General features: G+C 44.8%; 7 protein-coding genes across 7 annotated transcripts; 3 read left to right on the top strand and 4 right to left on the bottom strand. All coding sequences in view use genetic code 12, as the record gives it.

The window, feature by feature from the left end:
* Positions 1-112: 112 nt before the first annotated feature.
* Positions 113-4854, bottom strand: MYO2 (myosin 2; the record flags this gene model as incomplete). The annotated part of the gene is made up of 2 exons (XM_002615965.2): positions 113-4769; positions 4829-4854. The coding sequence occupies 2 exons, from the start codon at positions 4852-4854 to the stop codon at positions 113-115; spliced, it is 4683 nt and encodes a 1560-aa protein (XP_002616011.2).
* A 1082-nt stretch (positions 4855-5936) lies between these two features.
* On the bottom strand, positions 5937-7610 carry CYB2 (Cyb2p; the record flags this gene model as incomplete). Its single annotated transcript, XM_002615964.2, has 1 exon — positions 5937-7610. One exon carries the CDS (start codon positions 7608-7610, stop codon positions 5937-5939), a length of 1674 nt encoding a protein of 557 aa, XP_002616010.1.
* A 1882-nt stretch (positions 7611-9492) lies between these two features.
* On the top strand, positions 9493-10790 carry FOB63_002957 (RTA1 domain-containing protein; the record flags this gene model as incomplete). Its single annotated transcript, XM_066102286.1, has 2 exons — positions 9493-9525; positions 9855-10790. 2 exons carry the CDS (start codon positions 9493-9495, stop codon positions 10788-10790), a joined length of 969 nt encoding a protein of 322 aa, XP_065958429.1.
* Positions 10791-11586: 796 nt separating this feature from the next.
* On the bottom strand, positions 11587-14058 carry FOB63_002958 (Fungal Zn(2)-Cys(6) binuclear cluster domain family protein; the record flags this gene model as incomplete). The annotated part of the gene is made up of 1 exon (XM_002615962.2): positions 11587-14058. The coding sequence occupies one exon, from the start codon at positions 14056-14058 to the stop codon at positions 11587-11589; it is 2472 nt and encodes an 823-aa protein (XP_002616008.2).
* Positions 14059-16511: 2453 nt separating this feature from the next.
* Positions 16512-17477, top strand: FOB63_002959 (RTA1 domain-containing protein; the record flags this gene model as incomplete). Its single annotated transcript, XM_002615961.2, has 1 exon — positions 16512-17477. The coding sequence occupies one exon, from the start codon at positions 16512-16514 to the stop codon at positions 17475-17477; it is 966 nt and encodes a 321-aa protein (XP_002616007.2).
* Positions 17478-21169: 3692 nt separating this feature from the next.
* Positions 21170-22813, top strand: CUP2 (Cup2p; the record flags this gene model as incomplete). The annotated part of the gene is made up of 1 exon (XM_002615959.2): positions 21170-22813. One exon carries the CDS (start codon positions 21170-21172, stop codon positions 22811-22813), a length of 1644 nt encoding a protein of 547 aa, XP_002616005.2.
* A 1429-nt stretch (positions 22814-24242) lies between these two features.
* On the bottom strand, positions 24243-25565 carry FOB63_002961 (uncharacterized protein; the record flags this gene model as incomplete). Its single annotated transcript, XM_002615958.2, has 1 exon — positions 24243-25565. The coding sequence occupies one exon, from the start codon at positions 25563-25565 to the stop codon at positions 24243-24245; it is 1323 nt and encodes a 440-aa protein (XP_002616004.2).
* Between the last annotated feature and the right edge of the window lie 419 nt (positions 25566-25984).

Here is a 25984-nt window from a genome sequence, read left to right on the forward strand (position 1 = left end):
CATCTACGACTTATCAGTGACAAAGGACATTTTGTAGTGATTCTATCTGTACGTTGGTATTATCAAATAGAGTATGTATTAACACATATAAAGACTGAGTACAGAATACCAATTAGGCTTCAACGGAAACACCATTGCCGTTGCCAAGCTCTTCAGCATCTTCGGTCTCCGTCATCCTAGCTTCTTGAGCAGATGCATTCTTTGCAACCAACTCAACAATCTTTCTTATTATTGGCAAGCTCAACCAAGCAGGAACGTATGCTTCAACGCGTGAAAAAGGTCTTAAGCTGACATTTCTGAAAGGGTCATTGAAATGGCCATCAGTAGCAACAATTTCAAACAAGTCGTCGTTCGAACCGTCGGTCTCCTTCACCTTATCCGCAACAACTTGCAAAACATCAGGTGCAATAGGTGTCTCGTACTCTGCCACGTAGTACTGCGAGATCAACTTTTGGATTTGAATGGGCTTCAAAGCAAAGCAAATCTCATAGATGATATCAATATCCTCAGTGGTGTTTTTGCGCAACTGTAGTAACTTGGCAGCTTGAAGCAAATGGTTCAAGTACGCTGATCCCTCTTGTATGTCATGACCCTTGCACCATTCTTCAAGTCTGGTGACATTATAATTAAGTTGCAAACCACGCTTCCAGGACAAGAAATTTCTTCTCATGATTAAGTCGTTGAAACACAAGGCGTCAACAAATCTCAACAACTCCACGATCACTTCATTCATAACTTCACTCTCGATGAAGTATGACTTCATCGACCAATAAACAGAATTGAAAAATGACAAAATATCGTCCATCTTGTACTGAACACCAGGTGAAAATACCTTTGCCAAGAACGGAGAGCTTTCTGGGGCCATGAACCCAGGAAGGGATTGCGAAATAACGACAGCAGAAACAGCCTTCTTTTCTAAATCCTTCTCCATCTTCTTCATCCACATGTTATAGATGTTGTAGGAAAGTGATTCGAAATCTTCCTTGACCACTGCAACTAGCTTCAAGTATTCGTCAAATTCTTGTTGGCTCATGTCATGGGACAAACTGTCGTTGGCGATGATTGTTTGTTGGGCATAAGAGACGAAAGAGTACAATTCATGCGTATTGGACAACCAGAATGCACCATTAGGAATGATATCATCATCCTTCAATGTAGAAACAATCTGTTGGATGGCAGACAAGACCTCTCCTAAAAACTCTTCACTTTCTTTGGTCAAACCAAGTCTCCACATATCCGACAAGATAATGATGATGATTCTAGCAGGGAACAAAACTTCTTTTCTGGTCAAATCTGTTGCCACGCCAGCAGGTGGAATCTTCAAGCCCTTTAATAAGCCGTCAACAATCTCTCTGTGTAATTGTCTCGAGTCTCTCAATAACCTGAAAAGTTCATCATTAATATCATCAACATCTGTAAACTCATCATTGGATACCGCAATAACTGACACAGGTCTTTGTTGTTGTTCGAAGTTGGAAGAATTACCCCAACCAGCAGCACTACTGTGGCGCTTGCTGCTAACACTTCTGAGTTTAGCATTTTGAATGCTCTTTTGTTGAGTTTGCAAATTTTGAATCTCAGATTTGAGTTGTTCAATATGAGTCTTCAAGTCGACTTCGATCGTGTCTCGCTTCACGAGATCATCCTTAGCCTTATTGAGTTCTTCAATATTCTTTTGAACTTCTTGTCTCAACTCTGCTTGCTCCTTGGTCAATTGCTCAATACGGGCTTCAGCCGCTTGATACTCACTCTTCATAGAGTCCAATTCCTTGTTCAACAACTCAATCTCCTTGTGATGCTCCGAGTTGTTAGTGTTGAGCTGCTGACTGAACTCAGCTTCTCTAGTTTTGAGAGTTTCAGCTGCAGAACTAGATTGAGACAATAACTCTTTGAGTCCAGCAATTTCCGCCATCAATCTCTTATTATCTTGAATTTTACCTGTTAAAGATTGTGTAAGCTCAATAACCTTGTTCTCAAGCTTATAAGAGACTTCCTTCAAGTGGTTTACAGACTTTGCTTCAACCCTTAAGTTATTCAATTCCTGACGGGCGAGCTTTCTTCTAATCCACGATTGAATGACAACAGCAGATTTCTTCTGATTCTGGAAATCACGTCTCACAACCAAGCCTCTATAAGACTTCTGCAAAACGATAGCCGATTTCTGCAAACGTAACTCGTTGAAGCTTTTTCTTGCTTGAAAGCCTTTGATAGCTCTTTGCAAAGTAAGAATGGAGTTACGGGTATCAATAAATTGGCGTCTAGCCAAGTAGCCCCTGATGGCGGTCTGGACCTTTGTTGCTGCATAACTTTCCTTCTCTCTTTGGATAGCAGATCTGGTAATATAGCCACGCAATAAGGCTTGTAGTCTGATGTGTGATTCTCGGGTTTCCAAGTATTTTTTGCGGTAATAAACTCTTCTCAAGTTCTTTTGAAGCATAACAGCAGATTGGTGAAGCTTATCGGAGCGCAATTTTTCAAAGTGCGCCAACATTCCAGCTTTGAAGAAAATCTTGGTGTTACCTAATTGGTACTTTTGTTTGTCCTCAATGTTTCGATCAAGGATGTTTTTACATAGACCTGAAATCTCTTCTTCTGAAGTTTCACCACTCATGACCTGGATCCATTCGTCACTTGGGACCAAAATATGATAACGGTCTGCAAATTCCGCATAAGTCCAACGAGATGGGAAACCAGCACAAGAGATCCTGATAGTCTCCAAAACACCACAAGCTCTCAATTGAGACAACACCATCATCGAGTCAAACTCCCAAGCCTTCTTTTGTTCGTTTGGCTTTATACATCTAATGTAATGCGCATTCGTAGAGTTAATAGTCTTCATAAGCTCAATTAAAGAGTTTTTGAACATTGACCCTAACGTAGGTTTTTTCGAAGCAATTGACTTCTTTCCCGAAACAGCGGATGATGATTCAACCGCAGATGCATTCTTTTCAATGATAGATAAGACGCTTTGCAACATCTCATTTTCGGTTTTCTTCAACACTTCCAAGTGGCCCTCGCCAACAGTGTCACGGTTCTTTTCAATAAAACCATCGATGTCGTATGTGACATCAAGCGCGTAATGGCTGACAATGAATTTTGTTTGACCAAATCTTGGCTTCTTGAAGACTTTATTCGTGGGCGGTTTGTCAAGCGTCTGATACATCTTTTCTATCCACGATTGATCGCTACCAGCTGGTAATCTAGATTCTTCATCCAAAAGAGACAATATGCCTAGCCTGTTTTCAATTAAGTTAATGCATGGTTGGTTGTCAGCGAAATCAATGAAGGACCATTCAATTTCTTCCCGAACATATTCCTCTTGCTCCAACTTAAAAACATGTTGGTTGAATTCTTGTTGCAACTTTTCGTTGGCATAGTTGATACAGAATTGTTCGAACGAGTTCTTTTCGAAATGCTCAAAACCGTAGATGTCCAAAACTCCGATAAACGACTTTGCTTTCGCAGCAACTTCGGGAGGACACAAATCGGTATTGATGTAATCAACCAACCAATCAAAAAGTGCAGAATAGATGTATTTCGCAAAAGAGTCTCTTGCCACCAACGCCAGTTTATGATTCAAATTACTGATGATCTTTTCAGATCTTGTTGTGATTTGTTTCTTGACACACCACTTGGCAAATGCAACCGAGTCAATTCCCAACAAATCGCATGCTTTAACCAAGTTTGGTTCATCAGAGGATAAATGGGCATCATTCCTCGTCGCAGCGATCTCAATGTTGCCGATGTGCAACAATGCGGCTAAGATCTTGTATATCTGACCTTGCATAGACTCATCAATACCAATCAAGGCCAAAGATTCATTTGTGAGAGCAAAATCTTGTGCATCATCAACTCCTGGAATCGTAATGGCGTTACCTTGATTAGTGTATTGGTAGTCTTCCGCCGTGGTGAGGCCAAGCGCTGATTTTTGATCTTCGGGCATTCCAGCCAATAATTGGTAGAAAATGTGATAGTTTCTTTCGTTGGTGGGTTGAAAGACTAATCTGGATCTTTCCAACAAATACGTTCTCACTCTAGCACCGATGATGGAAGTCTCTTTGTCGAACAAGATCTCCAAGTACTTACCGAATCTTGAAGAATTGTCGTTTCTGATCGTCTTAGCATTACCGAATGCTTCGGTGATGGGGTTTGTTGCCAAGATCTGTCTTTCGACATCCGACATTTCAGCCTTGTGATCCTTACCCAATTTGTTAACGGAATCGGAGTCTTCTTCGACTGAAGCAAAGTATCTCATGATATACTTTGCACTCACTGTTTTTCCAGCACCCGACTCACCACTGACAACAATGGTTTGGTTCTGTCCGTCCATTTTCATACAGCGGTATGCATCTTCAGCGATTGCAAAAAGATGGGGATCCAACTCGCCTCTTCGTTTTCCTGCGTAAGCTTGAATGATATCCTGAGAATAAAGTTGGTCCACTTTTTGGAAAGGGTTGGTGGCGATCAAAACGATACCCGAGTAAGTGTAGATGTTTAACTGGGAGTAACGCAACTTGATGGCATGCAAAACTGCAGGCTCATTCAAGTAAGACAACGACGTCAAATCTTCTGCGGCTTCCAAAATGGGTGGATTCCTCAAAGGCGGCAATTCCGTATTGTCTTCTTCCAAGTTCTTGACTTCTACGGTGAAAACTTCAGACTCATCCGACTCCGATACGAGCTCCAAAACATGTTTCCCATCTTTCTCAGTATTGGACTTGACAGCGACTGCGATCCAGCCGACACTCTGGTCGGGATACCAACAACGGCTAATGGTTAGTACGCGGGATCAAAAAAGGAAAAAAAGAAAAAAAAGATTGATACATACGTTCCAGCATCATATGGGTGTCCCATCGTGATATATTAGCACTCAGGCAAATGGGTATACGTGAATGAACTCGAACAGAATTATCTCAAACGGGATTGAGTTGTGCGTGAAGAAACCCCGTTGATTTTAAATAATACGCTGATCTCTCGAACCGGTCACACTAGTTTGTGAGGAAGGATTCCAAAAGACGCGCCAAATATCGCGAGTTGTCAGGCTTAGTCAAAGAACCAAAGCAGGACAAAAGTGAAGGAGTTTGGAGCAAATTATAACCAGATCACAACGAGAAAAGAACCGTGTATGTGTACATTAACAGAATTGATTTTCACCATTCAAAAGTTGGACACCGCGCGCTCTTGTCACGTGCACAGGACAGCCAAAAGCCGGGCCTTTTTCTATTCTCTTGCTGCTGGAAGTTAAAACGTTCCACAAAAATAATTAAGACGCGTAGAAGTGTGCGAGGGCACAGATGTGTTACTGTAGAAGCGATGGGAAAGTTGCCGGGAACTACAAGGGACGCTGTGGATTGAAAAACGCGCTATGGCCATTTGAACAAAATACGGCTATGTACAGGAATAAAACGCATATGTAACGCTATGCCGTCTTTTGTCGTTTGAGAGTTTGGGGTCTGGATCAACGAGCGAGACGAGCACGTGACATTTCCCCAAACAGTATAATGTAGTGTAGCAATAATTTGATGGACAATATGGATGGTGAGTCAAAATATTTCGACATTCATAGGGTCAGTAGTTGATGTCCTATCCGCAGGTGATTCAGAACAGACGGTTCTGAGCTAAAAGAAAAGCTTCCAGGTGGAAGATGTACAAGGAATTCCCAAGGTCTTTTAATTGTTTTGTGAGATGAGCACTATTCGAAGAGCCCGTGTAATAAAAGTGAGTAGTCCAAATCTTTTAGTGCGCCCGTAGTTTGTTTTCACCTAGAAATTACTAGAATCAGTTTAAAGATCTGGGACTTGCCCATGCAATGGGAAATAATACAACTTTGATCCGTCGATCCGCATTTTCTGTCGAATGATCAATTACTAAACAATTGCACAAGCATTCTCTGTCTGTTACAAACATATGGTCTAAGAAAAACTCGGCTATCTAAATCATAATTTCAGCTTGAATGCCGGGTTTTCAAGAGGCTGGTAAACATTAGAGAACAATTTGTCTTCCGGTAACTGGCGATGGAGATCCGCAGTGTCCACATACGAATCGTCCAAGTGGGCAATGGATGGGGCACCGAGTAATCTCATGTTCATCACCATCTCGTCTTTCAACACTTGCACAGCTTTGAACACGCCGTCATCGCCGTAAGTGGACATGGCGTACAAGAACGGCCTGCCGATTCCGACACCTTTTGCACCAAGGGCAATTGCCTTTAGCACGTCACTTCCTCTTCTGACACCGCCGTCAATGAAGATTTCCAACTTTCCAAGCAATCCACGCTTCTTCAAGATTGGGTTAAGCTCAGCCAAAATCTCAATAGGCGCTTTCACCGAGTCAAGCTGCCGACCACCGTGGTTAGAGAGCACAACTCCATCGACTCCGAAGTCTATCGCTTTCAATGTATCTTCCACAGACTGCACACCCTTGAGAACAATGGGCATCTTGGTAATGGAGCGGAACCACTTGAGATCATCCCAGTTGAGCGATGTGTCGATGAAGGAAGAAATGGCCCGTGCGGCACCATGACTGCGGTCCACGTCTTCTCCGTCGCCTTGAACGTGACTCAAATCCTCGACGTTTTTCAGTCTCATGTCCTTTTCTCTTCTGCCCAATTGTGGTGCATCCACAGTGATGAAGAGACCCTTCACTCCGCGTTTCTCCGCATGGCGCACCAAATCTTCAGTCACTTGTCTGTCTGAATTGACATAGAGCTGGAACCACTGGGTTTGCTTCCCGTCTGCCTGGTCCACAATCTCATCAAACGAGCATGAGGCCAAGGTAGGAATCATCTGAATCACATCTTGCCTGGCAGCGGCTCTTGTGAGAACTTTTTCTCCGTCTGGATGGCCCAACTTTCCTAAAGCAGTAGCGGTGATGTAAAATGGGACAGAGGTGGCCGTCCCCAACATTGTCGTGGACAAGTCAATCAGCGAAACATCAACAAGGACTTTTGGCTTGAAGAACACCTTCTGATAAGCCAAATGATTATTCCGTAAAGCAATTTCGTCGTCTGCACCAGAAGAGTAATAGGCCCATGCTGTTCTTTCCATTGTTTCACGCGCCACAAACTCAAAGTCATGCAAGTTGTAGATTTGGCCAAGGTCAGGCTTCAAAGAAACCATCTTCCGTCTCTGCAATTCCTCTTCAGATGGAGGGTCGTCGTCGTCATCATCATCGTTTTCAAATTCGCCTTGTGGAGTTGCATCTTCGGCTGCAGCTGAAACTGGAATTGGCAACTTATTTTCCTGCTCATCATATTCCACGTCATACGCATCAACAACAGAACCGTTTTCAGGTAAAGGCACATTGGCTTTTACCGATTCTGTTTTACTAGTAGATTCTTTTGCATTTGCAGATCCTTTGGCCTTTTTCCGTTTTGTGTTTGGATCGACCGGTCCAAGGTGGAACTCTTGAGGCAAGTATTTGGTCAAGGTGTCGCTCGGATGGATCGGGTCAAAGGCCTTGGTGGCATCTTTACCAGCGTATTTCAAGATGATGGCAGATCCGCCTGGGTGCTGATCAAGAAAAGAAGTGACGTCATAGACTTTTCCATGGACAATGACCCAGCAGTCTGATTTCTGGTTGTGTTTTCCGACCTCGTCGTAAGAAAGCATGTTGAATGGAAAGAAACAAGAATTCGTTAGTCACCGAGAATAGGCCGATAAGCCAGTGTGGGGTGGAATGCATATAGTCAGCCACTCACAGCCGGGGAAAAATAAAACTGGGTAATCAATAGATACCCCGACATGGGAGGTACGGGTGCGGAAAACTACTCCAGTTTTGCGGAGGGGCAGAAACAGGCATGTAAGAATCGAGCTGACATCAATATTTAAGACCGCACCTCAGGTAAAGTAAATTTTCTATTATTTGCGATATTTTGGCAATGAAATGCCGTATTGTGAAAATCGATGAGCCAATACCTTCATCAAGACTTTTCGGTATGAAAAGGTAGTCCGCGGAACCTGTATCCGAAAAGACACAGAAATCGTATAGGCTGATTGGACTTTCTGTTGAATATTTATAAAGCCTGTTACTTGTTCGGTCTTATAGCTGGCTGTGTTGGTGTAGATTTGTAGACTGTTGAATGCTCTAACATTGATATATCAGTCAAGCCTGTAGATAGGTAATTTGTCAAGATTGATCATGTTGGGCTGTCTTGATGGCTAGAGGAGTTATCTGATTGAACTATTTGGCCTGGTTTCGCGGTTAATTTATTCCTATAGTCTTGCGCACAGGACTGAGGTATGAAGATATTAGTGTTTTCTGGAATGCAAAAAGCAGTGCAATCAAAAAAATTTTAAGTGTTTCTGACACTATTTGAGCAATTCAGATTTCATGTTTCTACTGCGGCAACAGTTCTGCTAGTGGAACACCATGCCCATTAACGTAGAGAAGTCAGTCCTTTAAAGTAGAGATGTATACCATTAATAAAAGAGACTGCAAGACAGACAGCATCAGCAGATTACTAGAACACTTATCACTCGCATCTTCTTATAAAGCTAGAGTCCGTTCTGAAACTCTGATTAATCTCTATCGCTTTGACTTGTCATGAACGTTTACACGAGTACATGTCTGCTCATCGCTGATAGACCAAGTCAATTACTGGCGCCAATCCAGGCGAGAATGAGCAAAAAAATCAAAATTCAGGCGATGCAAATACAAGTTGAGGCGATTACAACACCAGGCTTCGCCCGGTGTAAATGGATCGCACAGATTTTCCATGAGCAAAACAGTATAAACAAGCAGACTTCGATGCGACGGCTACTTTACCTATTTGAGCGAAATAGGCTGGCCGAATTTTTGGTCGGCCGCGTGCATAATCTCGCGGAAAATTGTGTGCGGGGCGCTTAAGCCGTCGCCCTGTACATCGCAAAAAAGCCTTCGCTCTGTACACCGCGCCTCCTTTTAATTGCGCCTGAAGAATTCAACCGCACAATGACAAGCAATTTGACGCGTTATATGGAGCTGTTGGAAAAATCACGGAAAAAAAAAAAAAAGAAAAAAAAAAAAATAAAGGGTCTTCACTGTGGGCGACCATGTCAGGAGGCTCGCTTCTGGTTCGACCACGTCAGGAGGCTCGCTTCTGGTTCCACCAGTTATCCTACAGCATGAATGAAAATTCACGTGGGCAGGCATGTAGCATACCTCATTTAATGTTTCTCAATTTATTTTCCACGTCATCTCGTCAGAAATGCTGGGCCAAATCACCTCCTGCACACCAGCACGTCCAAATACGGCTGAACAATTCTGCTTCTTCTAATTAATAAATCAGCCAGTGAATGATTCTGCCAAGTGGCACATCCGGCCCATACATCCAGAGGCAAGAGAAGTGCCACCAGAGACGCTGCTTCACAAGACTGCGTGGGCTAATAATACGGCTTATCGTGCTGCTCCACTTAAAGTGTGAAATAGTAGAGCCGTTCGGGCAGTATCTGCAGGTTTGTACCCCCACACTAGCCGGCGCCACAATCTTACAACGTAAGGCTGAGTCGGGCGATGACGACAAATGACCGCGACAAAGAAAACAAAGTTACCAGAATCACCACAGGACGGAGAAAACGGAAAAAAGAAACAAGCAAGACAGAAATGGGCACGGCGTACAAACAATCTGGTCATGGTGCAGCACCGAGATGCGCACCGATAATTTTTGCATGGGCGCGCGCACAGCCTCACCGTCTATGTCCTGGTAAATCCAGCAATCTCCTGCCAACTCCGCTTATCACCGGCTATGTCCGACTAGACCCGATGAGTGCCGACCTGCGCCTCTCAGGGTATATGAAATATTTAAAGCGAGAACCAACAACTTTTCCTTTACCACAGCTTTTTTTCCCACCAATGTCCACCAATAACACGACAAGCTCAAACACCTATACATGGAAGGCGTACCAGTACGTGCCTTCGCAAGTTCTTGCATCGTGGCCATTGTGCTTTTCGCCCTTGCTACATTGATGACTTGTGTCCAATTCATCAGAGCCCTTGTCAAGGCTCCTGCCAATACCGGTGCCAGAAGACGTATTTGCTCTATCATTCCGTTCATTGTGGGTGGATTCTTTGAAATCATTGGTTACATTGGAAGAGCCGCCTCCCACAACGACACACAGGCTTTGGGCCCATACATTATCCAGGCGATTTTGTTATTGGTTGCCCCTGCCTTGTTTGCCGCTTCCATTTACATGACCTTGGCCAGAATCATCGTCCAGTTGAACGCCCAGCACCAGTCTGTGGTTCCTGTCAAGTATCTCACCAAGATTTTCGTCTGCGGTGATGTCTTGTCGTTTCTTTTGCAAGCTGCCGGTGGTGGTGTGCAATCAGGTGGTTCTCTCGATATGTTGCACTTGGGAGAAAAGTTGATTATCGTGGGTTTGTTCATCCAGATTGCCTTTTTCGGTCTTTTCATCGTTGCCTTGACCATTTTCCAAGTCAGAATCAACAAAAACCCAACCTCGCACTCCTTGAGCCTCAGGAATTTCCCATCCAACAAGAGAAACTGGCAGATGGTTATCATCACCCTTATTGTGTGTTCGATTTTAATCTTCATCCGTTCCATTGTTCGTGTCGTTGAGTACCTTCAAGGTAACCATGGCTACATCATTTCCCACGAAGCTTTCCTTTACACCTTGGATGGCTTGATGATGTTGTTCAACATGATCGTTTTCAACTTGGAAGACATTGGCTACTACTATGCCCAGTCGGCTCGCCAAGAAGACGACTCCAACTCTTACGAAATGCTGGAGTACATCAACGACCTGAGCAAATACAACATGGTCAGTGCTCCATTGGTGAACCAACCCTAATTTCATGTCCTTCCTTTCATTTCAGCAAAGTTTATAGACGCATCAAAGCATTTACCAACGAAAGTGAATTCATGTAGCTCTGCATGTGGCAGCGGCTCTATTGTTGATATTGCTTAGCAAAAAGGAAGAGCAATTCAAGTACTCATCGGAAACGTGTATCTTTGCACCTGTCTGCCTACGTTTCAGCCGCAAGATCGTTGCCACAATAGCTTAAAAGCAAGAAACAGAACTTGGAACAATGGAATGACCGTTTCTTTTTCGGCCGGTGATGTCACTAACAATGCCAAAAGTTTTCTTGTTTTTCACCAACGTACATATGCACAATTGGTAGCCACCAATGTGGTGAGTTACATTGAAGCAAGGAAATCGACTGAATTAAAAAAGCAAGAGAAAAAAAAAAAAAGAAAGTAACCAGGTGCTTTTGAAAGCCGTTCCATAAAACCACACCTGATGCAAGATGCACGTGTCCCTGGGCGAAAAGGTCAAGCAATCGGGCCCTTGCAAGGCCGGCGTGGTGCACGGCGAAGCCCGATGTCGGCCAAGTTTTTGCTATGTACAAATGAAGACTTTACCTCGAGCCTGCTTAAAAAAATCTGTAGACCAAGTCATGTGTCAGAAACGTTGTTAATCACAATGTCCAGTGCCAAATAAATTCAAGAACTCTCCATTCCTAAGAAGTAGACCATTCCTAAGAAGTAGATACATCGAAAAATATCCCTTCTATAGCCAAGACTCGCAAATGTCCCCAAGTATGGGGTTGGAAATTAATGCTCAGGGACAGGAATATGTCTTGTAATTAAACAAAAGGAAACTCTCCAAAGACGTCCGACTCATAATAGAATTGAGACGGCTTTTCGCCTGCGGGCTGCGATTCGGTAAACATCGAGTTGAACTTTGCATCCTTGAAATACAATCTCACACAGTTGACTCCATACCAGTAGTTGTCCATATGAAAAATGTCAAGAACGGAGAAATGGGGTAATGCGATGTTGGTTTTCTCCGCCTGAAAGACAGAACGGTAAAACTCGGCCTGCTTATCTATTTCGTGTAAATCTTCTTCCCAGCGCTGGATTTCTTCCAGGGAAAATCGCACCCGTGCTTTAGAACACAACGCCAAATATTGTTCGGAACTCTCCAACTTAGTTATAACGTGTTGACCAAATCGGAAACTTTTGAAATTCCACCATGCATTGTTCTGATACTGTCCGAAATAGGCTGCGAACCCAACACTCTGTTCTTCGTAGCCCAGAAGCTTTGAAAGAATCACCTTTATGGACTTTTTGGCATTATTGTCGAATTTCGAATCGTGGTCTCGCAAGGTGGATGCGAACCTTATTCTCACCAGAATCGCCAAAAGGTGCAACTTATTACATATTAACACGATTGGTGAAAAATACGGCCATGAAGCATACCCAAAAAAAGTCTCACAAGTGATCAACAAACCTTTCTGAATGAAGCCCAAGGTACCAAATACGGTCGTTAAGAACTTTCGACTGTAAAAGGAGCTTAAGTCAAAATTGCCGTTGGTCTCAAAATAAACGTATAGGGAATAACAGAGACACAGGTAGAAGCAAAGGAAAAGCACAGCAAGATTCATGTAAGTGGCTCTGCGACGAAAGCTTAACGAGCTTGTTTTCTCAAAGAATCGGGTTATCCCGCCAAAGGTATCAAAAATGAGCGTCTCAAGATTATTCAAATCCTCAATGAGTTCAGAAACAGGACATAGAGAACTGAGCTGAAACACCTTTTCACATATTTCATGCGCAAGTTTGCAAAGAGGCATCATCTTGAAAAGCACTTGGGATATATCGTCCTGTTCGCTCCAATAGGTACCGTTTTGGAGAATAACAGAAAAATCACACTCGTCATGACGAATTGCTAAGTTGGTACCAAAAAAACAAGCCAAGAAACAGTCTAACACGAGCAATAACATCCACGTTCGCTGTTTATAATAGTCGGGAACATTTTCAGACTCCTTGATATTGTTTGCTTCCTGGCAACAAACTTGGACTTCATTGAAACCAAGAGCTTTAGACAAGTAAACAATTTCGGAAAAATATGCACCTACATCACCAGATTCCCTGAATTGATCACCTTCAGGACATATTAGACGGTAGACAAACAAAAGCGAAACTGCTTGAAATACCTGAAAGTTCACATCCACTTTTGGCTCGAGCTCATGAACAAGTTTTTCTGCGAGTTCAACCAAATCAATCGTACTTCTAATTGTCCCTAAAAAGCCGAGGTTGGGCGCGCTCAGATTAGGTATCGAAACGCCGTTATATGGATTTGTTAACGAGTAAGTGGTGATGCGAATCATTAGAAACACACACGCTATAACAGCCACATCCGATGAGGAAGTTATCGTGACCTTGTCGCGAAGGAGGTCGTTGTCAATATTAAAAATACGTTCCAAGGAGGAATAGATGATATTTGGTACACAGAACTGGTAACCTGGCAATTGCAACTTGAAGAAGAGTCGGACGATTTCTCTTGTGTGCAAATATGGAGGCATTAGTTCCCTAATTTGATCAAGTAGAGTATGATTTCTCCAAGTCAGGGTCGGATTGTAGCATACTCCGGGATTAATTTTTTGGATAGAAATCTGATGCATCAAGTCGGTGATGTCACTTGGCATTGGGTTAGGCAGGAGTCTCCTGATGTGAAACTGGCCAAAGTATTTCTGAGACAAGTCATCGAGCTGGTCAAGTGGGATTTCCAGCAAGGTTAAATCGTCTTCGTAGATGGAAAAAAAGGAGAAATGTAGCGGATCAGAATGGGCTGAAAAGTCTCGCATTATGTTGAAGGAGGGATCTCCATAAACCATGACAAACTGCCACAACATTCCTCTCCATCTGTTTGATTTGAATTCTCCCAATGCATTCGTATTAAGGGCCCTCCGCAAATTGAAAACCAAACTTTTATCGCTGGAAAACCCCGCCTGCGGCAGCAGGAGAAGACTACTTCTTCTGTAGCTCGTGACAGGCAGCGCTCTCAAATTTGATTCGACCGACTCGACTCTCTTCAAAAGACTCTCGAGTATGCTTTTGTCGACCGTCAAGGTGTCCCTGCCATCAGAAGACAAGGCTCCCGAGTCGTTTGGAGGAGAGTCTCTGATGAAAGGCGGAGAATCTTCGTAAACGCATGAGGCTTGTAAGCCACTTTTGATACACCGAGAACATGGATGGTTTCTGTCGCATTTGCTTTTGTTCCGACGGCAGTTCATGCAGACCAACGTCCTTCTAGCTCTTTTCCTTACTTGTGCCATTCGAAATGTTTTCTTTTTCCAAGCAATTGAGAGAAGTGAAAGTTCCCAATGGGACCCACATAGATTGTGGTTGGCGCAGTTTTGTGGTTGGCGCAGTCTTGTCTGTTCGCGCGCTTTGTATTCACTACGAAAGTACTAGAGCCTAAAGCCAAATCGGGCAGAGGAAAAAGAAAAGAGAAAATGTAAACACTAGAGCAAGATGCTGATCCGCTTACTATAGGAATACCGAAACAGGAATAGGAAAATAGAGTAGGAAAAGCTCTGGACATATATCAAAACAAGTTTGTAGGCACTTGGATCCCGGAACACGCCATGTGTGCAGGACCAAGAAATTAAACTGCCAGTATTCCAATAGATGGGCCAGCGGAGAATCTGACGCGTCCATTGATGACGGATCGGGTTCCCCAATTAAGACGGTTTCCAAAAGATAAGGACCATTTATGCAAAAAAAAAAGTCCGTTCGCCTGCGGCTGGTTTTGGCTTACCTAGCTACATTTGACGCTATGCACCTTAGCCGTGTGAAGCTGCGGCGCATTCGGCAGACTGCATACAGTGTGCACGATTTCAAATCTGTTCCCTGGCAAAAATCTTGTATGAACCACAGTCAATAAAAGAAGATATGAGTCATTTGGCAGATTTGATGGAAGGTGCAACTGGCAGTGTATATGAGTGTTTTGGTTTCAAAATTTTGAGATTTTTGACATCTAAGTTAAGGTTTTAGTGTTCGTATTTGATGTACCAGTTTAGTGGGGAAAGACGATTTTCACGCACAACAATTGGTGCAATAGCTTTTTGTTTGTAGTCTGGTTTCTTTGGGAGAGAAATTTCATGGTAGAGAATTGCATAACCTTGCATGATTTCTTGAAATTGCCGAAATCTGAAATAATTGCAAATATTTGTATTTGTTGATGTTAGGTTGACCATTCCGGAGACAAGCGGCGGAATTCAGAACGTTCAGTGAAAATTAGGAATACGGGGAAAAATGAGAGTGCACTTCGCTGGGAGAAAATATGCAAAATACAAGTTCAAGCGGTCAATCGAAGCGAAACAAGGCAAAAATCAAGTTGAAGGGTTAATTACAAGCCTGGTGTCTGGGCGTATTTCAGTTCCCGACTATTGTAACCTCCAGGCAAGCCACAATGCCTATCTGGCTCGGTTTACTGCTAAGCTTTGCCGTATGAGATAAGTCTCGTACGCCCATTTAATATAAGAGCCTGGCTCCTGTTGTAGCTGGGAGCCAGGAAACAAGAATCTAGTAGAACGTACACTACCAATGTATTGTGGGCCTAACAGTATACTACTGAAGTATCAATTGCCTTAATTGTGGCACCAGCCTGCTTGCGACTATTTTCTTTTTTACGTGGACATGACTTCCAAAGTATACTGGTGAGTTGACAACTGAGAAGTCCTATTTCCCCTGCCGGCAGGAATTATCTGAAGTAAAACCAAACTGTTTACGTCTGTATTTAACCAAGCTGAATACTTGCAGTATAAATGAGTGGATCGGCTTCCTCTTATGTGAGATTAACAAAGATAGACATCTTGATCTAGATACTTGATCTAGAGATATATCTGAATAGGTAAAAAGTAGGCCTACCAACAGGCGGTATGCATACAGCCGCTGATTTCTCGTGCGGCTGTAGTTCCATTACGTAACCGGAGACGCCATACTTTCTCCGTGATGTTCCTTTGTGCCCAAAAGAAAAAGGCCACTTGGTGGAGATTCCGTATAATTTATGGTCAGTCCGTGCCCTTTATGGAAAGTCCGTGCCATTTATATGGCGTCTACCCTTAAGCTTATTGCTAACTGTAATGGAACCGTGTCGATGTATCTGCAGGATATGATGTCTTTTCAATGGTTTGTGCAGTGACTTGACTAACCCAGAGAAATGGAACACGCAATATTACATATCGGTGAGAACACTGGGGAAACCTCCTTGAAACATTACGGGGTACCATGTGTATCCCTGCAGTTTCATCTTCTGTACGATGACCATAACCATGAAATTGTTCCGAAGTACTGCATAAAGCGTGTAGGTAGGATTCTCAACACGCCTTCTCCTGTATTATTATGACAAGAAACACGAAGGTTCATGAGACCAAAAATAAATAGAACAGAAGAAAAAAAGCCATGACCCCCCCAAAAAAAAATAAAAGGTCACGATAACAAAAGGCGTCACGATAATTGAAAATGGCCGCGCAGCCCGAAGAAGAAATAAAGCCCTCAATACCGAAGCCGTTCCAGCTTCTGCTCGAGGCGCAGTTTCGAGATAGCCGCGTTTTCTTGTTTATGTTTGCACAGCCTTGCCGTGATAGTATATCCAGGAGTTGTTCATGTATCCGCTTAGCACCGTTTATGTCCGACGCCGATGAGCACACATGCGCCTTGATCTTACAAGATATCTAGACGGCCGTTCGCCAAGTGTAGGCGACAAGTTTTTTTTTTCTCACCAATGTCCAATAACACCACAGATGCAAACACTTACGTTTGGAAGGCGTACAGGTACACACCTTCGAAAGTCCTTGCCATTGTGGCCGTTGTTCTTTTCATAGTCGCCACTTTGGTGACGTTTGTCCAGTTCATCAGAGCGCTTGTCAAGGCTCCTGCCAATACCGGTGCCAGAAGACGCATTTGCTCGATGATCCCGTTCATCTTGGGTGGCCTTTTTGAAGTCATCGGTTACATTGGAAGAGCCGCTTCCCACAACGACACACAGGCTTTGGGCCCATACATTATCCAGGCGATTTTGTTGTTGGTTGCGCCTGCCTTGTTTGCTGCTACAATCTACATGACATTGGCCAGAATCATTGTCCAGTTGAACGCCCAGCACCAGTCTGTGATTCGTGTGAATTGGCTCACAAAGATTTTCGTGGTGGGTGACGTTCTTTCCTTCGTTTTGCAAGGAGGCGGTGGAGGTGCCCAGTCAGGCGGCAGTCTTGACATGGTGCACTTGGGAGAAAAGTTGATTATCGTGGGTTTGTTCATCCAGATTGGCTTTTTCGGCCTTTTCATCATTGCCTTGACCATTTTCCAAGTCAGAATCATGAGAAACCCAACGCCGCTCTCCTTGAGCCTCAGAACGTTCCCTTCCAGAAAAAGAAACTGGCAAATGGTCATTGTTACTCTTAGTACATGCTCGGTTTTGATTTTCATCCGTTCCATTGTGCGTTTGATTGAGTATCTTCAAGGTAACGATGGTTACGTCATCTCCCACGAAGTTTTCCTTTACACCTTGGATGGTTTGTTGATGTGGATTACCATGTTGATTTTCATTTTTGAAGACATTGGTATGTACTACGCACAGTCTGCTCGCCAAGAAATGAATGTCAACTTCTACGAGATGCTGGAGGACATTAGCGATCTGAACAAGTACTACATGGGTAACGTTAACTTTCCAAACCAACGTACAAACTTATAGATCTAAGAAAGCGTTAACCCACTGACATGATTGATGTAACCCTACAAATGATAAGAAAGAGAAAACCGGATGGGGCATCGAGAAAGCTTCAAGGCTTAGATGTGGCTGAAACTCTATGATGACTATTCGATACAGTGGCAGTTTGACAAACACCTTTTTCCCTCATGGTTAAAAAAACGGCCACCGCATGAATAAAATACTTGCATGAAAAATTACTTGCATTGTTCGACGGCTGATCGAAAATCACACGTATTGAAGTCGTTCGAATCTACTTTAAGAAATCGAAGTATCAAAGGGCATAGATGATCCTCAATTGGAAGCAGTAGCTTTATGAGGGTGCAAGTTCTGAAATACCCACTAACCTTTTGAAAACAAGATTAAAGCTTAAATAGCATTTTAATGAAGGTCTCCTTGAAAGTAAATATTTTTTAGCCGGCTTGAGAGTAACAGAGCCAGTGCTGTAAGCGAAACCAATGCCAAATTAGAAGATAGTGACAATAACGAATGTCGATATGAGATTTTCCATACTGAAGCCATAATTACTATGAACTCTTCGTTACAACACCTTTTCTTCGTATGGGTGGCTAGAATTAAATCCTGCCGACTCAAATGAGAAAAAGCCAAAAATAATAATAAAAAAAAAAACTCTAAGGCTATGAAAGTGTAGCTCAAATACCAAGCGCCGCTACACGAAAGAAAAGAAATAGAACGGGGACATTTCGCTGGCTGGACGCGATTCAGTAAGCATTTCGATGAACTTGGCGTCCTTAATACATCTCTCACAGTTGGCTTAGTTAGCTTGCTCCAATTGAAACAGCGATAGCATTCCTTGTTGATCTATCACTGTCGTGCCAATGTTTAACTTCGTAAAAGCCACTTGAGCTCTAGAACAATGTTTTAGTATTGTGACGAGTTTTCCAACTTGGTGATATGACCGAACCGAAAGCTTTTGAAGCGTTCTTTTGAAACTGCCCGAATAAGAGCGAATTCAATGCTCTGTTCCTCATACCTAAAAGTCTGGAGTGGACTAATTTGGTTGCATATTGTAGTCGTACTTAGAATCGTGGTCTCTATTCTATTAATTGAAGTTTGCAAGATTTACCCTTCTGCATTCCTCAAATGGAAACAGGTTCAGAAGAAGACCGTACGTAGAGAATTTTATGCAAATTAAAATTGCTTTTCTACTTATGATGTATTGGGAGTGATACACAGTTTTGCATTTTTGTACCCTCAGCCTTAATTTCAGCTATTTGTAATAAATGTAAACTTTTGGTTCCGTACAACGCTCTGAGATGCTGTGCTCCTACCTTCTTTAAGAGTATTAATCCAAGAATTTCTGGTCGTAGTCTAATAAAAAGCTTACTCTTTATTACTTTCCTTTTTTTGATTGTGGGCTAAATGCATCTGAAGCAGAAGGTAATCTTTTGTTGACGGGGCTATAGATCATGACGACTTTTGAGCTAGGATGTGTGTCTAGTCACGAAGAGTGAACAAAACAAGAAGACAGTCGTACAAGGCAGTGGCTATACGGAATCATGAATAAGTTAGAGCCTAACGAGAAGTCATGGAAAGGTTTATTTTTCCTGTGGCTACTCTAATGTATGTATCCTGTCCGAAATTGGACTGTCTCATCTTCTTCATCGTTCGGTTTTATTCAATACAAGTACAGTGATGTAACTACTCATTTTCATATTCAAGCTTCTCTTCTTTAGTATGCCCCTAAGTACATCAGGGTAGGCAGCATAAGGCTGGAACAGACATTTGCAATGCTTGAGACCGAAATGTATAACATGACGATGCCAGATTCGATTATATGAAGCGAAATATTTTAGAACGGTTGTAGCCACATGCTTAACCACTTGCAAGTACTTAGATAATGGAAATTGTCAGAGCCAACCAGACAGAAACTTTAACCCTTTCGATGCAGAGTACATTTTTGAGAAGCGTTATAATACGACACCACTATTGTCGACTAGACAATCAACACAAAAAAGTGGAAGCTTGGGAGTCTTGTAGGATGCAGCTAACTGGCGAGTTCAGTATTCTCGAAAATTAAATAAGAGACCCTCAGAAAGTCTACGAAGATTTGTGCTGAAGAGTAAGGAAGGTCAAAAGGTGAAGATGTCATGAAACCAGCCAACTAACAAAGGGTAAGAGAGTTTATTATTAGTTTTACGATCAATGATATGAGCGAACTCCCATAGTAGAATGTTATAATGAGAATATTAGTAGTATTCAAGCGCACTTGAAGCAAATGTTACGATTGAGTTTGGACAACTGTAGATCTAGTTACTCAATTGAATTAGACAAACTGACATTGATTGGCTCTGCGTTTTACAAATGCACACTTCGGCCAAAAGCATGCTGGACCCTTTTGAAAGTACTAACACTTAGCCTCTTAGCAGTCGGGATAAAACCTTAGTGCTCGATATAAATGAATGCGGCTGGTATAGTTCGAGACTACAATCAAGAGAAAAATGCCCGAGCATGAGATAATACAGCCTTAGTCAGCTTCTTACACATCCAGAGATTGAAAGTTCCGACTTGTTTTCAGAACAAAAGGGTACATCGGGTGACAAGTGCAATTTAGTCCAAGAGCGAGCATGCACAAATGAGATCGCCAATTCAGACAAACGCTCTGAACTGAACAACACTCTTGCTAGCCCTAAATTCTGGAAACTTCAAAAAAAGGCAACTTCAAGGACGTCTTTGAGTTTTGAAGTTTGAAGTTTGAAGTTTTGAAGTTTGAAATTTGAAGTTTGAAGTCTGAAGTTTGAAGTTCGAAGTCTGAAGTTTTAACCGTTTGCCAAACAGCGAGACGTTATGCGTTTGGCTGCAGGAGTCCATGCGCATTAGGTTAAGCCACAGCAGGCAGATCTCGTGTGTGCACAACAAAGCAAGTAGACTCCGATAGCCAAGCCGAGAAAAAAAGGGCGAGCCAGAAGGGCCGAGAGGCACCAAAGGGCCGAAAAAGGCAAAGTTGCGGGCCAAAGCCGAAACGTAGAAAAGGCACGGGTGTTTTGCTGGCTAGCCCGTTTTCCCAGGGCACTGCCCTTCCGACTGCGATTCCGCGTGACAGCATTTGCCGTCCGTTCCTCTTAGCCGCACATGTGACCCCTACCCTGTCTGCAGGAGCCAGGTCTCGAACGAGCAGGGTATTGTTTTTTCGCCTCGGCACGACTTCCCACCCGAGAATTTTCTGGACATCACCAGCGCCAGTCTCTTACTCAAAGGCTTTAAACCACAAACTTTTTTCCATCGTGCTCTCTCCGTTCGGGCCAGGCCGCATTTCCGTCTCCGCGTTCTGCATCTGCTGACTTTCGGCCCCGAGCTTTTCCTGCTCTCTGTTTTTTGGGCGCCCCGCTATTTGATTTGACCCGTCTGGCCCCTTTGCCAACCAACGGTGACTTTTTCTCGGACCTAGCCTGCTTTCGTTTTGCGAACTTCCTGCTAGCGCCTCCGTACTGGTGTTTCTTTTAATTTTCTTGGACAAGCCATTCGGTCCCAGTCCGGTTTCTCTGCCGTTGTTGACTACTCGCTTTTATTCGAGTCTGGTGTTTTCGCCCCTGCCACTATTGTCAAGGCCAGTCACTACAAGGTCCTATAATTGTCCTTCGATTCCAAGGAGCTGTCGTTTTCACCGCATCTTCTTTTGCCACTGACTCATCTGAAGCCCCTTTAGCTTTTGCAGCATGGTGCTTTTGAACGGCGTCAAGTACGCATGCGAGCGCTGTATCCGTGGCCACCGTGTCAGCTCATGTACACACACGGACAAACCATTGACCATGATCAAGCCCAAGGGCCGCCCGGCGTCGCAGTGTCCCCACTGCCGCGAGCAGCGCAAATTGAAAAACACCCACTCGAGCTGTAACTGCGGCAAAAAGGGCAAGTCGCCCGGACAGCATTTGGCATCGTGTTTGTGCCACAAAAACTCCCACTGCACGTGTCCCAGCAAGGACAAGAAGGCCCGTCCAAAGAAGCCCCTGGTGTCTGGACCCAACGACGAAACGGAGGCCGAGCGCGCTGCTGCCGGCCTGGGCTTCCTCATTGAGGATGTGGTCATGCCGTTTGAGACCGACCAGGGCTTGTTGGACTTCTTTGGCACCAAACCCGAAGACTTGGCTGACAAGGGCTTGGCGTCCTTGGACCACAGCTACGTGCACCACCAGAGCGACCCTAGCTTCCCAGAGCCGCCCTCCGATGCAGAGTTGGATCTCATGGAAAACATGTTCCCGCTTTTTCCCCTCGTGGGCAACTGCCTGTTTGACAATTCCAAGTCGTTGCCCTTGCTGCCATTGCCTGACGACCGGCTGGCCGGTGGCCTTCTCGGGAGCACTATCCAACTCAGTGGCAGCACTAGCCAGATCAACGGTAGCCACAGTGCCAACGGCAGCCAGACCAAACTTGGCCACAATGGTCCCAACGGCCAGAACGGTACGGCCAACCAATCTACCTTCAATCTCAATGGGCATGCAACTGGTTCCAACCAGGCCCATTCTAACCAGGCCAACTCCAGCCAATTGGGATTGAATGCTAGCAACTACCAGAGTACTCCGCTCCATTCTAGTACCAGCCAACTCAGTAGCCATGCCCATGCTTCTTCTGCGTCGCTCGCCAGTCAGGCGCCATACCAGCCCCGGCCGTTAAAGGCCTCGGCCTCGTTCAACTCATATGCTCATGGCGCACGCCCGCGCCGCCCTGAGAGCCTGTTGTCTATTACGTCGACGTCTTCCAACACCAGCAAGCAAAACTTGTTGGAGCTGACCCACCCTGGCATTAGCAAGCTGGCAAGCACGACGGCGTTCCCGCCGTACCAGGCGACGGAAAACAACTCGTCTGATGACTTCAATGGGTACTATGACTCGTCTGGTGTTACGGACGGTCATCTGTTTTCGGTACTCAATGATTATGACGAGCTCTCGCGCAATATGCACATGGGTACCACCACGCCACAACTGTCGCTTCCTTCCCGACAGCCACTGCAATCGCGACGCAAAACTTCGCTTTCCATGACGCAGTTCATCCACAGCCACAACCATGGTCACTTGACCAAGGAACATTCCGTGGCGCCGCATGTCACGTCGTCTGACACCGAGGGCTCGCCGCGGCACTTTTCGCCCTCGTCCGAGCAGGGCGCATTCAAAAACGACACTGGGCTCCGCCAGGTGGAGGAAGAGGTGAAGAATGAAGAGGACTTGGAGCATAAGGTCAAGCCGCGTGATGAGACGTTGGCTACTCTCTTGGCGAATAATCCTGGCTTGAGCTTGGCCGAGTTTCTGGAGGCAACTTCCATTCCAATGTTTCTGGAATTTGTCAACCCGGTAAAGCACGCTTAGGTGCTCATGCATACATATTTAATCAAGCACTATTCATCATGATGTGGTCGATGACCATTATCTAACGGAAAAGGGTACTCTAGTGCAAGGCTACGCCCATAACCTTTCTTTGAAAAGGTGGCTGCTGCTTAATTGATCAAGTGTGGATTCAGTGGTGCATTCTACAACTTGAAAATGAAGTGATAGAACACGACTCGGGAAACGCAATGATTGCTTATAACCTGGTCAAGAAAACAAAAGATGAAAATATTGTTGGCACTTCTAAAGTGCTTGTTCAATCCAAGATTAGGCCGCAGATTATGAAACTCTAATCATGATTTGGGAATGTTAAACGACCGTCTGTATTTTGTATCAATAAAGTCACATAATGGTAAAAGTAGAGTTTGTTAAGGTATGGTGGTAGGTGCGCTTGAATATTTGTTTTTTGGAAATCGAAAGCGACGAGTTAAAATGTAAAGTAACGTTGCATATGCTGCTAGCAGACATGTGATGGTTACTAATTTTTATTATTATTGAATAGAATAGAGATACATCCATGAAGGGACTGGATACCATTGAGCTAATTCATTTGTTATGTAAATGGATTCCCTGAGCATAGTTCATGGGTTATATATTCTGGATGGACATACATATCCAACATGCCACTGTAAACTCTTTGCAATATGTAACTTCTTTCCAATAGAAAATGCCATGCAACGAGAAAGTACATGGATTATACTCCAGGTTCAACTCTTCTTTGCAATATGTAAAACTCTTTGCAATAGAAATGCCATGCAACGAGAAAGTACATGGATAATACTCTAGGTTCAAGATGGATGGCGATGTAGATACATTCACAAAAGGTTGCCTGGTTTCACTCTCGCCAGAATAAGCTTGAATGTGGAGGAAACAATGGCATTGAACAAGTATGTGGTAAGAACACCAGCCATAGTAATACATACTTGTCAAAGACAGCGCTGGCAACATGACAATTAAATATATCTTTCAATGGAAGATATATCCAAAGGTATTCTCCATCTTTACTGGCTCGTACCAAGAGCATAAATTCATCTTCTAAAATAAGATGGAACGCCAACTCAGGGCAAATCAAAACCAGATGAAGATGCAGATCCAGGGTTTATGATAAGGCTTCTTTGGTGAGACAAACTAGCATTGGAGTCGGAACTAGCCACTACATTCATGCTCGGTTTAAGGATCAGAACACAATGAGAGTGTACGCAGAAAAGCAAAGCCAGTGCCTTTGACCATGTAGCTGAACTAGTCACATGGCCCATTCCCTGATTACCATCGACGTTTCTGTACCTTTCCAGAGGCTAAGCAAATCAATGGCACATATATATCTTCCTGCCCACATTCACCTTAATATTGCATCTAGAAGTCCAATGGAGTCAATCCAACTCCAGCAGCTTTTGCGGGCCAGAGTTACCGCCTAGTCTCGCCCGAGCGAAAGGTTCTTCAAGCGCGCAATGTTCGAGTCGAGTTGGAGCGCGCTGTTCTGCGCGCGCCCGGCGGCGGCGGCGCTTGCGCGCTCGGCCGACGTTTTCGGGTAGAACGACCCGTCGGTTTCGTCGTGCAAATAGAGGGCGAGTTTTTCGTCGGTGATGTCCAAAACAGACATTTGCTCGTTTTCCTGGAGCGCCGCTAGCCGCACAAGGTACTGCAAGAGCGACAATGTCGTGCTGCGTTCGGCCCGGACCGTGTCGTGGGCATCTTCGTAGTCGCTTGAGTCCGAGTCCGAGTCCGAGTCCGAGTCGAAGCGCGCCTCGCCGAACGCGATGTATTCGGGCGGCGCGCCCGCGGCGGCGGCCACCTTGAAAATCAACACGGGCGAGTTGGATCCTTCGAGGCGCAAAAGGCGCCCGCTGGCGCTGAAAAACTGGCGGCGGATGTGCGCCACGGCGATGTTTCTTTGGCGCGCAGGCTCGTCCTCGTGGTAGCGGCCGTCGTCGAAGTCTTCGGCCGCCACGATCTCGTAGGCGCGGGCGTCTCCGCGGCGGCGCACGAGGCGCACGGATGCGCGCGCATACTCTTCTTTCCAGGTGAGGCCAACCGACTCCAGATGCGACTGATTGTCCGCATTGTCCAACTGTTTTGTTTCTGACTGTGTCTCCAATTGTTTTGCATCCGATTTTTTTGCCTCTCTTGTTTCTGCCAGCTTCGCCCGGTAGAAGACAGTGTACATGGTGAGGTCAAAAGGCGGCCCCGCCGGGACGTCGCGCGCGCCGTCAAAGTGGCGGTCGCACGCCTCGAGGTGCGCCGCCGCCTGAAGAAGGCGCCCGGGCGAAAAGCGCGGCGCGCGCGCCGCCTCCAAATTGGCGCCGCATGCCACGAGCGAAAGATTAAGAAGCGGAATGGCGTCGTTGATCTCGGCCAAAAGCTCGCCGATGGCCCGCTCGACTTGCACGATCGTGGCCTTTTGGTTCAGGTTGTTCATGGCGTCCACGAGGCGCACGATGTTTTCGTCGAAGCGTGCAATCTGGTCGCTCAAGTCTGCAACCAAGTCGACGGTTGCTTCGAGCGCCGAATGGCCGCGCGCGGCCTCAAGCCGCACCAAATCAATGGCGGTGGCCACGATTTTCGTTTTCTGGTGGAGCCGGGCGTTGGCGGCCTCGATGCGTTTTTTCTCTGCCGGCGGGATCTTGTCGAGAAAGCGGGCCACGGTTTTGATGGCGAACCCCAGCGCTAGCGAGATGCCCGACCGGATGGCAAACGACATGGCCTGGCTGCTGGCCTTGGCAAGAATGTCGTCCATGAAGAAGAAAGAGAAAGGAAAAGTGAGAGGGAAAAGTGAGGAAAGGAAAGGAAAGTAGAGAAGTAGAGAAAAAGGAAGTAGAGGAGGAAAGTAGAGAATAGAAGCAGGAGATGAGCCTGATCGGTGTAGAAGCAAATCGATGCGCGCGTCTATAAACATCTAAACACTGAACTCATTTTTGGTGGCGTTCTTTGGCGTATACATTAGTCGTCATATCATTTGATTTCACTAACTCCAACTAGTTTAAGTGATTCGGCCGCTAATTGTTAAGTTATTCAGCCGCTAATTGTTCAGTTATTCAGCCGCTAATTGTTCAGTTATTCAGCCGTTACTTCAGCGCTAATTCAACCGTTAATTCAGCGCTAATTCAGCCGTTAATTCACCAAGGTCTCAGACCCTTGTTTGTTCAGCCAAGACTC

This window comes from Clavispora lusitaniae (assembly GCF_014636115.1).
Source record: "Clavispora lusitaniae strain FDAARGOS_655 chromosome Unknown tig00000078_pilon, whole genome shotgun sequence".
In the NCBI taxonomy this organism is placed as follows: domain Eukaryota; kingdom Fungi; phylum Ascomycota; class Pichiomycetes; order Serinales; family Metschnikowiaceae; genus Clavispora; species Clavispora lusitaniae.